Source organism: Lithobates pipiens, unplaced genomic scaffold (assembly GCF_037356315.1).
Source record: "Lithobates pipiens isolate NorthernLeopardFrog02 unplaced genomic scaffold, aLitPip1_a1.2 Scaffold_18, whole genome shotgun sequence".
Classification (NCBI taxonomy): domain Eukaryota; kingdom Metazoa; phylum Chordata; class Amphibia; order Anura; family Ranidae; genus Lithobates; species Lithobates pipiens.
The window spans coordinates 352,259,945-352,275,008 of NW_027507758.1; the positions used below are offsets into that span (position 1 = coordinate 352,259,945).

The following is a 15,064-nucleotide window of genomic DNA, read 5'->3' on the forward strand; positions in this document are numbered from 1 at the left end:
TCTTACATTTTTATGCAGGAATTTTCTGTCATGAATCTGAGGTTCATACATCGGTACCATGTACTCTTACAGTCCTTAGATGCCTTGATGTATTGGCTGCCTTGTCTTTCTATTTTTTAAACTTGTTTTACTTTTATTTTCTCCCTGTCTTTGGGTGATAGTGCTTATTCTCTATGTTGATGCTAAGGAGGGGCAGCGTTGTCACCCTAGGATAGGAAATGTGTTAGGACTAAAGAGGACCCTACATCCCAATAATCATAGGGGGAGGTGTTTTGTAGTTCACCTACATAGCTAGAAACATCTGGAAACAACAGGAATATTAGTGCAGCAGAGATTGAAGGTTATGAGCCAACAAATGTATAAAAAGATATGTGGAGCTGACACAAAGAAATAAATAATGAAAGTAAATAATGAAAGTAAAATTAAACACACTAGATACATAGCACTTCCAAGACCGTGCTAAAGCTGTATGCTAGATAATCAAGTGCATACAACATGATAAATGGGAATAATCATTCAGATTGCAGGAAAATATTAGTAAGGTGCAGACATAAAAATAAATGGGCAAAAAATATTCCCAAAGTGCGGCTAGTGCAATACAGTCCAGTACAAGTGTGATCACCCTTTGGTGAAGTCACGTGTTCAGTGATGCAACATGTCAGGGAGGAGCCAGGTGTCGTCACTTCTGGTCGCAGCCGAGACCAGAAGTACCTTACAAAGCTGTACCTACGATTCTGGATTGTAAATTACTACTTTTTTTTTCTAATAACTCGGATTGAGTTACTAAACTATGGCCCCCCTTCTTTATTGCATGACTATACTGCATGTGATGAGCCTGAAATTCATCTTGATACTGGCATTGCTGTGGATATTGGTGGGAGTCGATGGATTGCTGAGGATCCAGTGTATATCCATAGACTTGATTTTATCTGTAGGGGTCTTTCTATGAGGTGAGAGGCTGGGGCAAATGAGTGGTGCACCACGGATGGTGATACTAATTGAATGAAGTGGATTCTGTTCGGCTGCTTTTGCACATGCACTTTTTCTTTATGAACTGTCATTTTGGAGTTTTTCTTCCTCGTGTACAGGACTGTATTGCATATCAGCACTTGTGGAATATTTTTTGCACTTTATTTTTATGTCTGCACCTTACTATTTTTTTCCCAATATGAATGATTATTACCATTTATTATATTGAAAATTGTTTGCACTTGATTATCTAGCACACATCTTTAGCACGGTCTTGGAAGTGCTATCTATTTAGTGTGTTTATTCTACACATTAATTATTTATATTTTATTTTCATTATTTACTTTCACTATTTATTTCTTTGAGTCAGCACCACATATCTTTTTATACATTTGTTATTTTGTGTGGGAACACTTTTCTAGTTGGCAGCTTCTCATTTTATTCATTAGAACTTATTCAGGTTTGCACATTAGTTATTTTCTCTTGTTTATTAGCCAACAAGTTTTTATTTTAATTTGCAACTATCGAACATATCTTACAAAATGTTTTCAATTGTATGTTTGATAGACCAAGGGTATCAAAGAGAAGTTTGTTAGATTTTAAAATTAAGTTTACATTTTATTGTGTCATACAGTTCCAAAGGGCTTTTCCAGTGAACTTCAGTTTTACACCATGAAAGGATTTCGAGTTATTGGACTGGCTTATAAAGTGCTGGAAGAAGTAAAACCCCGGAGCAATAGCAGCTTCATAAGGTGTGATATCCTATATAAAATATAAGTATAAATGTTTTTTTGTGGAAACAGCTAACTGGTTCTAAACAGTGCAAACCTTCAATAACACTTGGGTGTTGTCATCCTGTCATTTTGATGGAGATCATTATTACAAACCTGACACCATTCTGTTTACTTAGCATTGTCCCATTTATTTGTATTACAATTAATTGTATAGAGCTACAGATGAGATACAATAGTAAAGTGTTATAATATACTTACGTCTGATTCATTCCACTTGTTATTTGATTTATAACCAGCTTAAAGAAACACACCTACACTAGAAATAAAATATTCTACGTATATATTATTCATATATCTACTAACTTTGCATAAATATCTATTTTGCCTGCAGAAAAATAATTACTGTTTAGTGTCAGACAAGGATAACCAAACTTTCCTTTATTTCAGGGAGGATGTTGAATCTGATCTGGAATTTCTTGGCTTTCTTATATTGGAAAACAAATTAAAACCTGAAACCAAACCTGTTCTGCAAGAACTGAGCGCTGCCAACATCAGAACTGCCATGATCACTGGTAACGCCGAGGCTTTACATATATATTCACAGTTAACTATTTTTGCAAGCAGCTCATATGAGCAGTATGATATACAGAATATTTTATGTGATCGTTTTTCACATTATACAGTCTAAAATATTTGCCATAAATCATTCATCACTGTAACTGTAATTTTGGTGATATTTATAGTCTCTCACATCCTGTACGGCTAAAAGTGTGTTGTTTTCTTTCTTATTAGGACATCAGGTGATTGTCAGGGTAGTATTATACTTCCCTTACCCATAGCCAGCTTTAGTATAACACTTAAAAAATCTGACATTATAGACCCATAAGGCAAGTCAAGTCTTGGGGGGGGGGCTGCAAGAGACTGTAACAACAACTGTGCATAGCAACCAATTGGCTTCCAGTTTTTTTTGTCAAAGCTTAATTGAACAAGCTGAAGTTAGAAGCTGATTAGCTACCACGTACAGCTGCACCAGATTTTGCACTCTCCAGTTTTAGCAAATAAACCCCATTTTGCCCTCTTTGTGTTAGTTGGCCTAGCATAGAAAAACTAGAAAGGACTGAAAACTGTAACCTTCTAATTCTAGATATATGAAGACATAATGTGTAAACTAAAAGTACACTCTACACCAGCCTTTCTAATCCTTTTTAACCTGGGGAACCCTTGAATTAACTTTCCAGGCTCAGGCTTCCAACTGCTTCTAATAATGACTATATCTACAGATCACAGTACTTGGTGACGGTCAGTGAGAATAATATTTGCTTTTGTGGCAATTGGGAAGATTCATACCCAACCTTACAATGACCTAAAAAGATCATTGGTGTTAGTGGTTACTCATCTGAAAAGCAGTAGTTGTTCTTTGCTCAAGGAACCCCTAGCAACCTCCGAAGGAACCCTGACTGAGAAAGGCTGCACTACAGGGATAGAGATTATGCAATTTTGGGTAGACAGCCAAACTGTGCTGTCAGGCAGGCAGTGTAGAAACTTTCATAAACATGTGCAGCAATCTAGTTATCCAAGGCTATGTTGACCATTCAAAAATTTGTCTCTGATGATTCCCAATATGAACAATTTTGCTGAGTCTGTGACTGCAACAGATTGCCCACAAGCTAACATTCCTCAGGGTGGATGATTGCGTGAACAGACTAAAAATATTTATCCTAATGCTTGTGTTTTTCCTTTGTGATAATTAGCACTTGAACCACCTCACACCCCCCCAACCTTAGCTCTCCATAGACACAACATACATTTAGCAAAAAAAAACAAAACCAGGCCTACATGTTTATGAAGCAATCCAGAGTTAAAGTGGAAGTAAACCCTTCTATCATTTTCAGCCAAGGAAGCTGCCATCCTGGCCTCTGTTTAATCTACAGCTGCCAAGATACTGCACATGTGATCAGTTATGACACCAGCCATTGGATGGTTTGACAGTTTGGTTGAGAGCACAACCGATGGGAATGTTACATTTCCGTCACATGCTGGAAATGAAACTGTTTTATGGATGGGTTTACTTCCGCTTTAACTGTGAGTGGTTTTAAATGATTTAAAACATTTTTTTTTAATAATAAACATGTGTAATAAACATATATTGCACAGAGCAGCCTTGATCCTCCTTTCATAGGGTCCTACGTCAGCGATCTTGGCTCCTCCTTTTTTGTCTACCCCCATAGCAAGCATTTGGTATGAGTGCTCTTGATTGGTCTTGATCCCGAACTGGGCTGTGGGAGTCCATTGACACATGCAGGGCACCTTGGTCCTATTCCCTGCTCTCTGCTCACAATATTTGACTGAAAGCAGTGGGAGCCAATCTGCTCGCAGACAAGCTTGTGAGAATGAGGAGAGAAGACTGGCAGTGGGCACAGTGCTGGATCAATACAGAACTTAGGTACGTATTTGAGGAGGGGGATGGGCACAGCAAGTGGCAAAATGTTTTTTACCTTAATCCAGGGAATGCAAAAAAGTAGTCTGAAAAAAACCCTTACAACACACTTTGACCTACAGGTAAGCCTAGATTAAGGCTTACCTGTAGGTCTAAGAAATATGAGCCCTAGACAGCGGTACGCAGGCGCACTGAGCGCGCCGCGGTCAACGGCGATATGTCATGAGTGGCGGCTCCCGTGCACATGCGTGGCAGTGACGTCATCGCGGCTTCGCCGAATGACAGCGGTGGAGCAGTGAGACCCACTGAGAAGATGGATGCGCCGAACTACAGGGGACAGCGGCGACTTCGCTGGCTCCTGTGTCAGGTAAGTGACACATAATGGACTACTATGCGATGCATAGTAGTCCATTATGCTTTACCTTTGCAGCGAATGAAAGAGGAAGTAAACCCATCAGGGTTTACTTCCTCTTTAATGGTATACTGTAATCTGCTAGTAAGCACTGCATACTGTTACATTATTACAGACTTACCTGTAAAAACCAATCCTTCCTGTTGCTGACTGTCATTGCTGCCAGGGCTTCCACCTTTATCTGGTCTTCCTTCCGGGTTCGCCAGCTCTGGGCATTTAAATGGCTGAGCCGCGATGATGTCGATCCAATGCACGTGCATGGGAGTCACAACTGTGGCACAGCACTCTAGATTGATGGCACATTCAGTGTGCTCTCAATTCAGAGCATAGTGTACATACCCTAGTGATGTCACCGGCTGCAGGAATTGTGAATATCTTCTAAACATTGCATATGTAGGAAATATTAATTGTACTTATAGGTAAGCTTTATTATAAACGTACCTATAGGTAAAAGTGATCTATCGCTTTAAGTTAAAAAATGCTTTAGAATCACTTTAAGTGCAGTTAAAACATGTCCACATATTCAGCCACTCTCTGAAATCTGTCATCATTTTAAAGTGTATCTTCTCCTTGGGTGGCAGTAAAATGTGCCCCTACACTTCACTAAGGTTTAGTGGGTCGACTATGACCATAATTGCAACTAATTCACACTCCGCAAATTGTTTAGAACAAAGGGAAATTGTGTCTTCGGTGCAGTTTTTATTTTTTCAGGGGTCTTTTTTCTGCCCAATGAGCCCACAAAGACAAAAATACCAGAACTGCCACATTGCCACTCCAGGCTTGTATCCAAACCTATGAGAATAGCTATGTCATAGTACAATGTGTTTTTTTTTTTTTCTGAACAGGCGATAATTTACAAACAGCTATAACAGTGGCAAAGGCATCTGGCTTAGTACCTGAGAACAGCAATATGATCCTTGTAGAAGCTGAAGAACCATGTGGACTGAGGTCTGCAAAAATTTCCTGGCATCCTGTTGAAAGCCAAGAACAAACTTCCAGTAATACCAAGGTATGTTTAGTCATTTATTTCCTATTATGGGGAACCATAATGGCCTGGGGTCATGTTTATGTATTGATGCATTTCGTTTTTTTTTTTTTTTTTTTATATCTTACACGTCAGCAGCAGCCCACTGTTTAATTGAATGTGTTCAATTTGATTATTTATTGCACATGCCATAGCGAGGGCACTTATCTTCTTTTTTAATGTTTATGTATTGTTTTTTGCATTAACCGCTTGCCGGCTAGCCGCCGCAGTTGCACTGCGGCAACATGGCTCGGCTGCGCAAATCGCCATTATGTTAAGTCGCTCCCTCTGGTGGCCACTAGGGGCACACCCGCAGCTCGTCCCCCGGAGCCGATGTGATTGCTCATAAGACGGTGAGAACCGGGATCTCCATGTAAACACAGACCCCGGTTCTCTGAGGGGAGAAGTGACAGATCGTCTGTTCATACAAAGTATGAACAGCGATCTGTCCTCTCCCCTACACAGTCCCCTCCCCCCTTCAGTTAAAACACACACTAGAAAACAATTAACCCCTTGATTGCCCCTTAGTGTTAACCCCTTCCCTGTCAGTGACATTTTTACAGTAATCAATGCATTTTTATAGCGCTGATTGCTGTATTAATGCCAATGGTCCCAAAAATGTGTCAAAATTGTCCAATGTGTCCGCCATAATGTCGCAGTCACGATAAAAAACAGATTGCTGCAATTACTAGTAGAAAAATAATAATAATAAAAATGCTATAAATCTATCTCTTATTTTGTAGATACTATAACTTTTGCGCAAACCAAACAATATATGCTTATTGTGATTTTTATTACCAAAAATATGTAGAAGAATACATATTGGCCTAAACTGAGGAAAACCTTTTTTATATATATATATTTTTGGGGGATATTTATTATAGCTAAAAGTAAAAAATGTTGCTTTTTTTTTCAAAAATGTTGCTCTTTTTTGTTTATGATCAAATACCACCAAAAGAAAGCTCTATTTGTGGGTAAAAAAGGACGTCAATTTTGTTTGGGTGCAACGTTGCATGACCGCGCAATTGTCAGTTAAAGCGACGCAGTGCCGGATCGCAAAAAGTGCTCTGGTCAGCAAAGGGGTAAAATCTTCCAGGGCTGAAGCGGTTAACTTTAACACATTTTTAAAAGACTTTCAAAACAGTTTTAATATTTAGATACAATTGTTCATTAGAATTAAGCATTTAATACAGTGTGCCATCCCCCCTCCCCTCTCCTCCCCTCTAAACCTGGCATGGTTTGCAGGGTTTCTAAAATGACAGTCCAGCAGTAGCTAATTTCTTTGTGGCTCATACTACCTAACTGGTACTTCCATAGGGCTCCATTGAGCATTGTATATAATTTGGGCTTTAGCAATTCATTTTGCTGTAATTATTCAGAGAAGCCATTAAAGGGGTTGTAAACCCTCATGCTTTTTCACCTTAATGCAGTCTATGCATTAAGGTGAAAAACCTTCTGTGGTGCTGTAGACCCCACCCCCCCTCCCCCCCTCCCAAACACCCATTTTACTTACATGACCCCAATCCTTCTCCGGTTGGGAATGAGCACACCAGCTCTACCTGGTGTCTTGTGTCCTGATTGGATAGATTTATAGTAGCGCAGCCATTGGCTACCACTGCTGTCAATCAAATCTAATGACGCAGAGCTGGGGGGAACTCGGGAGCGTGCCCACACGGGTGTAAAAAATAAATAAAAAATGAGGGTTTACAGCCAATTAAAGGTTAGTCTAGAAAACATGAAAATAAGCCTAGAGCTTCACCTGATGGCTAGAAGTAGTAAATGAGAACTAATCATATACCATATATGTATCTAACAATCAACAAAATGAAAAAAAATCTTAGTTCTTTAAAAAATTTACAAAACTATACATAAATGCTATACGTTTCCTCTAAGATGACAATTCTGTTAGCTTCTAATGAAACCAGTGAGAATCTAGGGTATATTGAATAAAAATATGACACCACTAAATGTTTAGGCACACAACTATTCTCTGCATTTATTATTACTTTGTAACCCTTTGTTGTTTTTCAGGTTTCATTAAATATTAATATTGAAGGAAGAACAATTTTAGAGGAAGCACAGGGCGACTATTATTTTGCCATGAGTGGGAGCACATATCAAGTTGTCTTGCAACATTTTCAGAGTTTGCTACCAAAAGTACGTTTTTTTCCATACAATAGTAAACCGTACTACATATTTTTACCTCAGATTCCTAAAGTTGTTTCAGTACATTAACAGTTTGCTAAACAGAGACCTATTAAAGCACTACCAGTACCACCTAAATATATAAGATAAAAACATGAAAGTGAACACTTAGCAGTATTTCCTGATGCTTAACAATGCATGTCCTAGACTTTCTAATCCCTGTAAGGCCCCTTTCACACGGGACGGATCCGTAATAATCCGCCCGGTGATGATCCACTTGCTCAGCGGGGATCGCTCTGTTTGTCCCCGCTGAGCCGGCGGGTGACAGGGCGGTCCCAGCACACTGTGCCGGGACTGCCCTGTCAGATCTCCTCTCTCCTCTATGGGGGATCAGATGAACATGGACCCGCTGCCCGTGTTCATTTGATCCGCTCTGCAGACAGATGGAAAAATAGGATTTTCCTCCTTCTGCAGAATCGGACAATAGCGGAGACAGATGATATTGGGTGTCTGCGGATGTTCATCCGCTGACACCCGCTATCCCATAGGGATGCATGTATGTCTGTATTTCATCCGCAAAAAGATGGATGAAATACGGACATACGGTCCGCATGTGTGAAAGGGGCCTTACTGCTAATGTTTTTTTGTGTAATAAAAATTAGGATAACACATGATAGTATGCTGTCGCTTAATTTTAACCATTCAAGTTAAAGGATAAGTTCACAGTTTGGCGTATGTTATACCTGCCCTGATCCCCACCCTCCCTGTGACACCCTACCAGCTCTGACATTTTGAAAATAGCATGGTTATATAGGGCTCCACCCACACAGCTGCATCAATCATTCACAGCGACCTGTCAATGAGAGAACTACAAGTGCCATCATCCACCTAGGCTGATGGCTTGTAAGTCTCAATTAATTGCAAGGGAACTGATAAGTGCTCTCAAAGTTCATACACACGCCTTGCAGCTTGCAAAACAGTCAACCCATATGGATGTACAGGCTGAAAGTTGCAGAGCTTGTCTGCAGGAGCCTGACATTGTACCCCTGATCCACTGCAATGCTTTGCAGAATCCTGAGGGAAAAATAATAAATGCCCATTTCTTTCCTTCAAAAATATCTGCATTTATAATTTCTTCCCAAAAGGTCAACTTAGCCTTTAGGTATACATTATGCAGGTCAGAAAAAGTAAAAAAAAAAACAACATAAAAAAACCTGATCAACAATAAAAAACAGGACAATTGACACATTTGGCAGTGCTAAGTGGCTAGCACTTCTGTCTGCAGCACTAGAGTGTCCAGTTCAGAGACAGTGCATGGAGTTTACACGTTCCCCCTGTACTTGTGCAGGTTTCCCAGTTAGGATCCTATCTGCATAATTGTTTATTTGCTTAAGCGTTATTCTAGCCAAATCTTTTTATTTAGCTTTTAATAGAGTAAGACATGTTTAGAACATCAGTTTTATCAGTTTTTTTTTTTTTAATCTGTCTGTCTGTATTCTGTTGAGGATATTTACCTTCATGTCCTGTTCTTAAAATGTAATAGTTTGAGCCAGGATCTCATGGAAAATGCCCTGCTAGATTGTTATTACCAGAGCAAGTGCCCTAGTTGAATGATGGTCCCTAATCTCTTGTTTCAGTGAAAACTGTAACATTTTGAATTCATCATCGCTTTTTGTTTTAGTGGCAATAGTCACAGGAACAAATAGAGATGGGGAATCTCCTGAGTGGGAAATCAGACAGCAATAGGAAGGAGTCTGACAGATTCTAACCCTTCTTTAGTCTATCAAAATGAATAAATAAGAAGCTTTGCCCAGAGATATAATCAATAATTCATGATGCTAACTCTGAATGCTAGACTAGAAAAATACATACATGTATAACATTTGTGCTTTTTTTGCAGCTTCTTGTAAATGGGGCTGTCTTTGCGAGAATGTCGCCTGGACAAAAATCCAGTTTAATAGAAGAATTCCAAAAACTAGAGTACGTTTTATAATGTTTTACATGTTTATTTGAAGAGCTCATTGGAAAAAAATCATCAGCAATATAACAGATGTATAATATTAGAAGTATTACACAGCTGATGTTTTAAAACATTTAAAAAGTTGTTGCATATGAATATGACTAGGATCCTTAAGATATTTTTCCAGCTAGTAGGAATGCTCTGTCACCAGTGTAAGCACAATTTTAAGAACCATAAAACATTTAATTTGCTTTTCACATTGGTTTTGATTGGCAATGCATGTTAACATTTCTGGGTTCACATGCTATACAGGTACAGTTTAAACATGATTGGGAATTAAGGAAGACAAAATAAAGTTACAAAGCACAGGCTTCAGGAAATACACCACTGGTCAGCCTAAGAGGTGCTTTCAGGATTATGGTTGCAGTTGCTTGCATAAAATCAGATTATGTAAAATTATTACATTTCTGACTTTGGTTCAGTTGCTATGTTTGCTTGATAGAATCAGCTCACTTAATGCTTTTAATTGCTGCCTCTAATTGCTCTTTAAAAATAGACATTAACTTTAGCCTTTTTAATCTCAACAGCTACTATGTGTGCATGTGTGGTGATGGAGCCAATGACTGTGGCGTAAGTATTAATAATGTTTTTTTCTTTCTTTGTGAATGGTTTATGGCTCATTTACACTACAATCCCTACGGTCAGTGTGCAGTTCCATATGCGTGTTTAACTGAATTTGTATAGCATGTTTGCAGTGTGTGGGGGGTGCATTTGGGGTGTGTTTTTTGTCCTTATTTGCATGCATTTGTGGTCCATTCGTGTACATGCAAGTACATTTATCTGTAAAAAAGAAAAACTGAGCATGCTGTACTTTTTTAAGAATGCACATCAAAAACCATAAATAATGTTTAATAAGTTCAGTTGTGGATACTTCATAATTTAGGGACTAAAAGTAGGTGTAGTCCATCCAGGTTTATTTATGCTTGGGAAGTGGCATTTTCTGTGGTGACTTTTTTCCACTCCTGTGTAAGTTGGCTCTGAGTGCTGGTGGCATTATTTCAGTATAGGTATAAGGTAGGATACCTCATTCTTTCAGGAGATTGATTCCTTTTCCAAGGGATGTCACTGTGTAGGTATGGTTATCCATTGTGATGGAAATTTTTGTTGGGTAACCCACCTATAAGCAATTTTGTGATTACGCAATATTTTCGTCACAGTATTCAGGCTTTTTCGTTTTTGCAGGGTAGGTTGAGATAAGTCGGCAAACATTTGTAGGCTTTGATATTGTGATGGAATTTGCTCTTGCTTTCTCATTGTGTTCATGAGCTGTTCTTTGACATGGAAGAAATGCAGCCTGAGTAGTACATCTCTGGCAGATGGGATGGCTTAGGTAGGCAATGAATCCTATCAATGGTTACATCTAAATCTTTGAGACTTGGTATGAGGGACTTAAACAAGATAGCTGTGTAGAGGCCCAGATCTGATTGTGTCACTGATTTGGTAATCACCTTAATTTTCAGGTTGTTCCTTCTGGACCTGTCCTCCAAGTCTGCTAACTTTGCTTTAATACAATTTATTGTCTGCCTCCTTTTCATCATGGGCATCAACCAAGTAATTTATGGTGGAAGCATATTCCTCCATTTTTATCTCAATGTGATCCACTCTATTTCCCCCATCTTGTATGTCTCTGGTAATGCGGTGCATATATGCGGCCATGTCAGATTGTAGTGTGCTTCGTAATGAGAGAAGCATGTCCTTCAGTACCATATCTAGTACTGGTTGGTTCTGTGTGGGGAAAGATTCAATTGATTCTGGTAGTTCCCTTGTGTCCCCCCCTGATTCTGAGGCTGGGCTCTCTACCAAGCTCAATCCATTGTCATCCAGCTTGGGTTTTGTTTTGGTTGAGCTCTGGGAAGATGGGGTAGGAGGGTAATAGTGTTTGTCACCGGGGGATCCATTATTTGGGGAACAATTACCTTTCTTAGATCACTTTGGCTTGATGAGAAGAGTAGGCCTCGGCACCATCTTGTCCATCTCCTCTGCCGTTTGGTGTAAAAAAAAGTCCATCAGGCGCTGGGGTATTTGATCGTTCCTCTATTTCACGGACATGATCGCAGAGTACCCGTGCTGTGCCCGCTGCTGGATCATGTGAATTTACCCCGTGGATGGGTTGCTCTGTGCTGCTGTTGTCCCTGTGTCTCCGGAGCTCCGGGATCACACGCCCATCTGACTTCCTCGCTAGGCCATGCCCCCATCATAAATAATGCTTAATAAAATGCAATATCAGTGCAGTCCCAACACAAAAAAAAATACCACAAACACAATACAAACTCATTTAATCATGCATGCAAAGCTTCAGAATCTCCCCAGCTGTGTTCACATAAGTAGCAGCAGATATCTTAAGTCTGGGTTATTTAAGTGAACAATCAGTATCAGAAAAACAAATTGAGGAGCATGGTCTGATGCAATTATAGATGCTTGACAATCAATTTGGGAAATTACATTATGACCATATTTGTTTGTTTATGGACTGTCGTAAAAAAAGAATTGGCTTCCACTTGCTGGTCTTTAAATTGGAGTTCTTCAGGATTCCTTTGTATTGGTATGGTCCACTATTGTTTAGGCTTTTTATTGTAAGCATATTTTCCACAATGGTCCTAAAACATCATTAATGATTACTTTTACATTACAGGCTCTAAAAGTGGCCCATGCTGGCATATCACTGTCTGAGCAAGAAGCTTCAGTTGCCTCTCCATTTACTTCCCGTACTCCAAACATAAAATGTATCCCAGAACTAATCAAGTAAGCTGAGAAACACTTAGTTTATTTATATAACTCATTTAACTGTTGAATACAAATTAAACACTTTCTAAACCTTGTGTTAAATTCTCTATATGATTTTTTTACTGTGCTCCTATTGTCATGCTTAATGATGACAGCCAGGATATTGCTATCAACTGTGCTTTCTGCGTCTCCTCTTTATAGCGCATTGTATGCATGCTGTATTTATTGCTATAAAGGATCCATAGGATAGCCAGTGACACTCTCACCAACCCCTATTGGATTCCTCATTGAAAATGCTGGAAACTACCCCCCAGGGAGGGGAAACTGGAAGTTAAGCACACTGCAGTTGTAAATGTATAGTGACCCATCTCTCATAGTGAAGAGCACAGGAAAGATGTAAACAACCTTATGCAATAGTGAATTGCAGAAAAAAGTTGCACCACTGTAGTGAAATATGCTAATCAAAATTGCCAGTGTAATCAAAATAACCTATAATGACATAAGATTAGCAATGTTATTGGCCCACTAACAGGAGCACAATATCATATGTGGATGAGAAAAGCAAACCAATGTTTACCACGGGCATGTAATGAGTAAATAAAAAATACTGTTTCAAATATGAATAGAAACAGAAATGTGATAGTACAAAAAACATAAAAATGAACAGTGACAACTGAAAGAAACTACCAAAACATGTTATCATACGTGAATTAAAAAAAAAAAAAAACTCACGTATAATCATAGATATGTGATAAGTGATTCAAATGTGAATAAGAACAAACATGTGATAGTCCATAAAACATCAAAGTGAACAATGGCAATTGAGGAAACACTGTTGCTAGAGATATCTGACAGTCTCTTGAGTAAATATATGGGCAATAGGAAAATACATGCAGGAGTGTCTTCACCTTCCAGGAAATTGGGGAAAACAAGAGGGTACCTTACCAGAAGTAATGGACCCAACTCACCGTACGGTGGTGGATCTATGAGGCATGGAACCGAAAACGTGAAGTGAGGCTGCCAAGATGAGCCATATGACCATCCCCTCTGTAGACTGGTGGAAATCCAGATGAGCCAATGCACCTAGAAAGTGGATGTACACAGTGGGGTTGATTTACTAAAACTGGAGGGAGCAAAATCTGGTGCAGCTCTGCATAGAAACCAATCAGCATCCATTTTTTTTTGTCAAAGCTTAATTGAACAAGCTGAAGCTAGAAGCTTATCGTCTACCATCAACCCAGTGAGATGTGCTGTGCAGTACAGATTGTGATTGCCATAGAAGCCTCTTTCTAAAAAATTCATCAATGCACCATCAACTTCTTTGGGTAACAAAATATACTTTTGTACTTAAATTGGTTGTAAAGGCAGAAGGTTTTCATCTTAATGCATTAAGATAGAAGGCATTCTGTGTGCAGCTGTGCAGGGGCCCCCCTCAGCCATCCTAATACTTACCTGAGCCCCATCTAGAACTAACGATGTTGCAGAAGAGACTCGGCTGTCTCCCCCTCTCATTGGATGAGTTGGAAGCAAAGAGCAATTGGCTCCAGCTGCTGTCAATCAAAGTCAGTGAGCCAATGAGGAGAGAGAGGGGGCGGGTCTGAATGAACACACAGAGCTGCGGCTTGGCTTGGGTGCCCCTATAGCAACCTGCTTGCTGTGGGGGCACCTAACAGGAGGGAGGGGCCAGGAACGCAGAAAAGGGGCCCTAGACGAGGAGGATCTTGGCTGCTCTGTGCAAAACCACTACACAGAGCAGGAAAGTGTGACATGTTTGTTATTTTTAACAAAAAAAATGAGACTTTACAATCACTTTAAATATATTTTGTAGTGTAAGCTTTTGAGAATACTATTCTTTAATCACAGTGTCATAGAAATTTCTAAAAAACAGTTATACTGTATATGAAAGTACAGGAGAGCTCAAACAATAAAAGTTAATCAATTAAATAAAAGAGATTTAGATAAGGACCTATTTACAAATGAGTTGTGGCAATAAAGTGAAGGTGTGAGAGCAAAGTATATAGCAACCAATCAGTCTTATCTGTTATTTTTGTGGTGCAACACATATCATTTTCTCGGTAGTCAGCAGCAGTAGAGGAGGGATAAATTGAATTCACTCTTCCAGTAAAGTCTGCAACCTTTATTCAAAATGAATGCATAGTGTTGACAGACAGACAGTTCCCTGGGCCACAAATGATTATTTTACATGTAAAACACAGTTGGGTAGAAAGATGATACTGCATTGACTCTAAGCTCTCACAAGCAGGGCCCAAGTAATTTTCTTGTATTGAATTGTATTTTAGTTCAATCTCATTTTATTAAAGTTTTTATAAACGGGGTGGGAGAAGGGCTGTCTTTTCGCATGGGCATGCTGGGCAGTTGCCCGTGGGGTCCCACCTGCCCAGCAGCCCCAGCCAGGGCTGGGCTGGCCTACCAGGATACCAGGAGAATTCTCGGTAGGCCGCCTGCCCTGGGGCTGCTTTAAGTTGCGGCTGCAGCACTCCGCTCTTTCCCTCTCTCCTCCTCCTCATGTGTATTACAGAGCTGGCTGGGTCTGTGTTCGGCGGCCATGCTGTAACAAGGTTAGCCCCTAGACCGGCTT

General features: G+C 39.6%; 1 protein-coding gene across 1 annotated transcript in view; it reads left to right on the plus strand.

The window, feature by feature from the left end:
• LOC143988155 (putative cation-transporting ATPase 13A4) overlaps window positions 1-15,064 on the plus strand; it is a 65,932-nt gene that overhangs the window by 37,285 nt on the left and 13,583 nt on the right. The window contains exons 17-23 of the mRNA XM_077487484.1: window positions 1,604-1,721; window positions 2,151-2,275; window positions 5,398-5,561; window positions 7,608-7,733; window positions 9,622-9,701; window positions 10,269-10,311; window positions 12,374-12,483. Of these exons, the coding sequence (XP_077343610.1) occupies window positions 1,604-1,721; window positions 2,151-2,275; window positions 5,398-5,561; window positions 7,608-7,733; window positions 9,622-9,701; window positions 10,269-10,311; window positions 12,374-12,483 (766 nt within the window). The remainder of the gene's footprint in view (window positions 1-1,603; window positions 1,722-2,150; window positions 2,276-5,397; window positions 5,562-7,607; window positions 7,734-9,621; window positions 9,702-10,268; window positions 10,312-12,373; window positions 12,484-15,064) is intronic.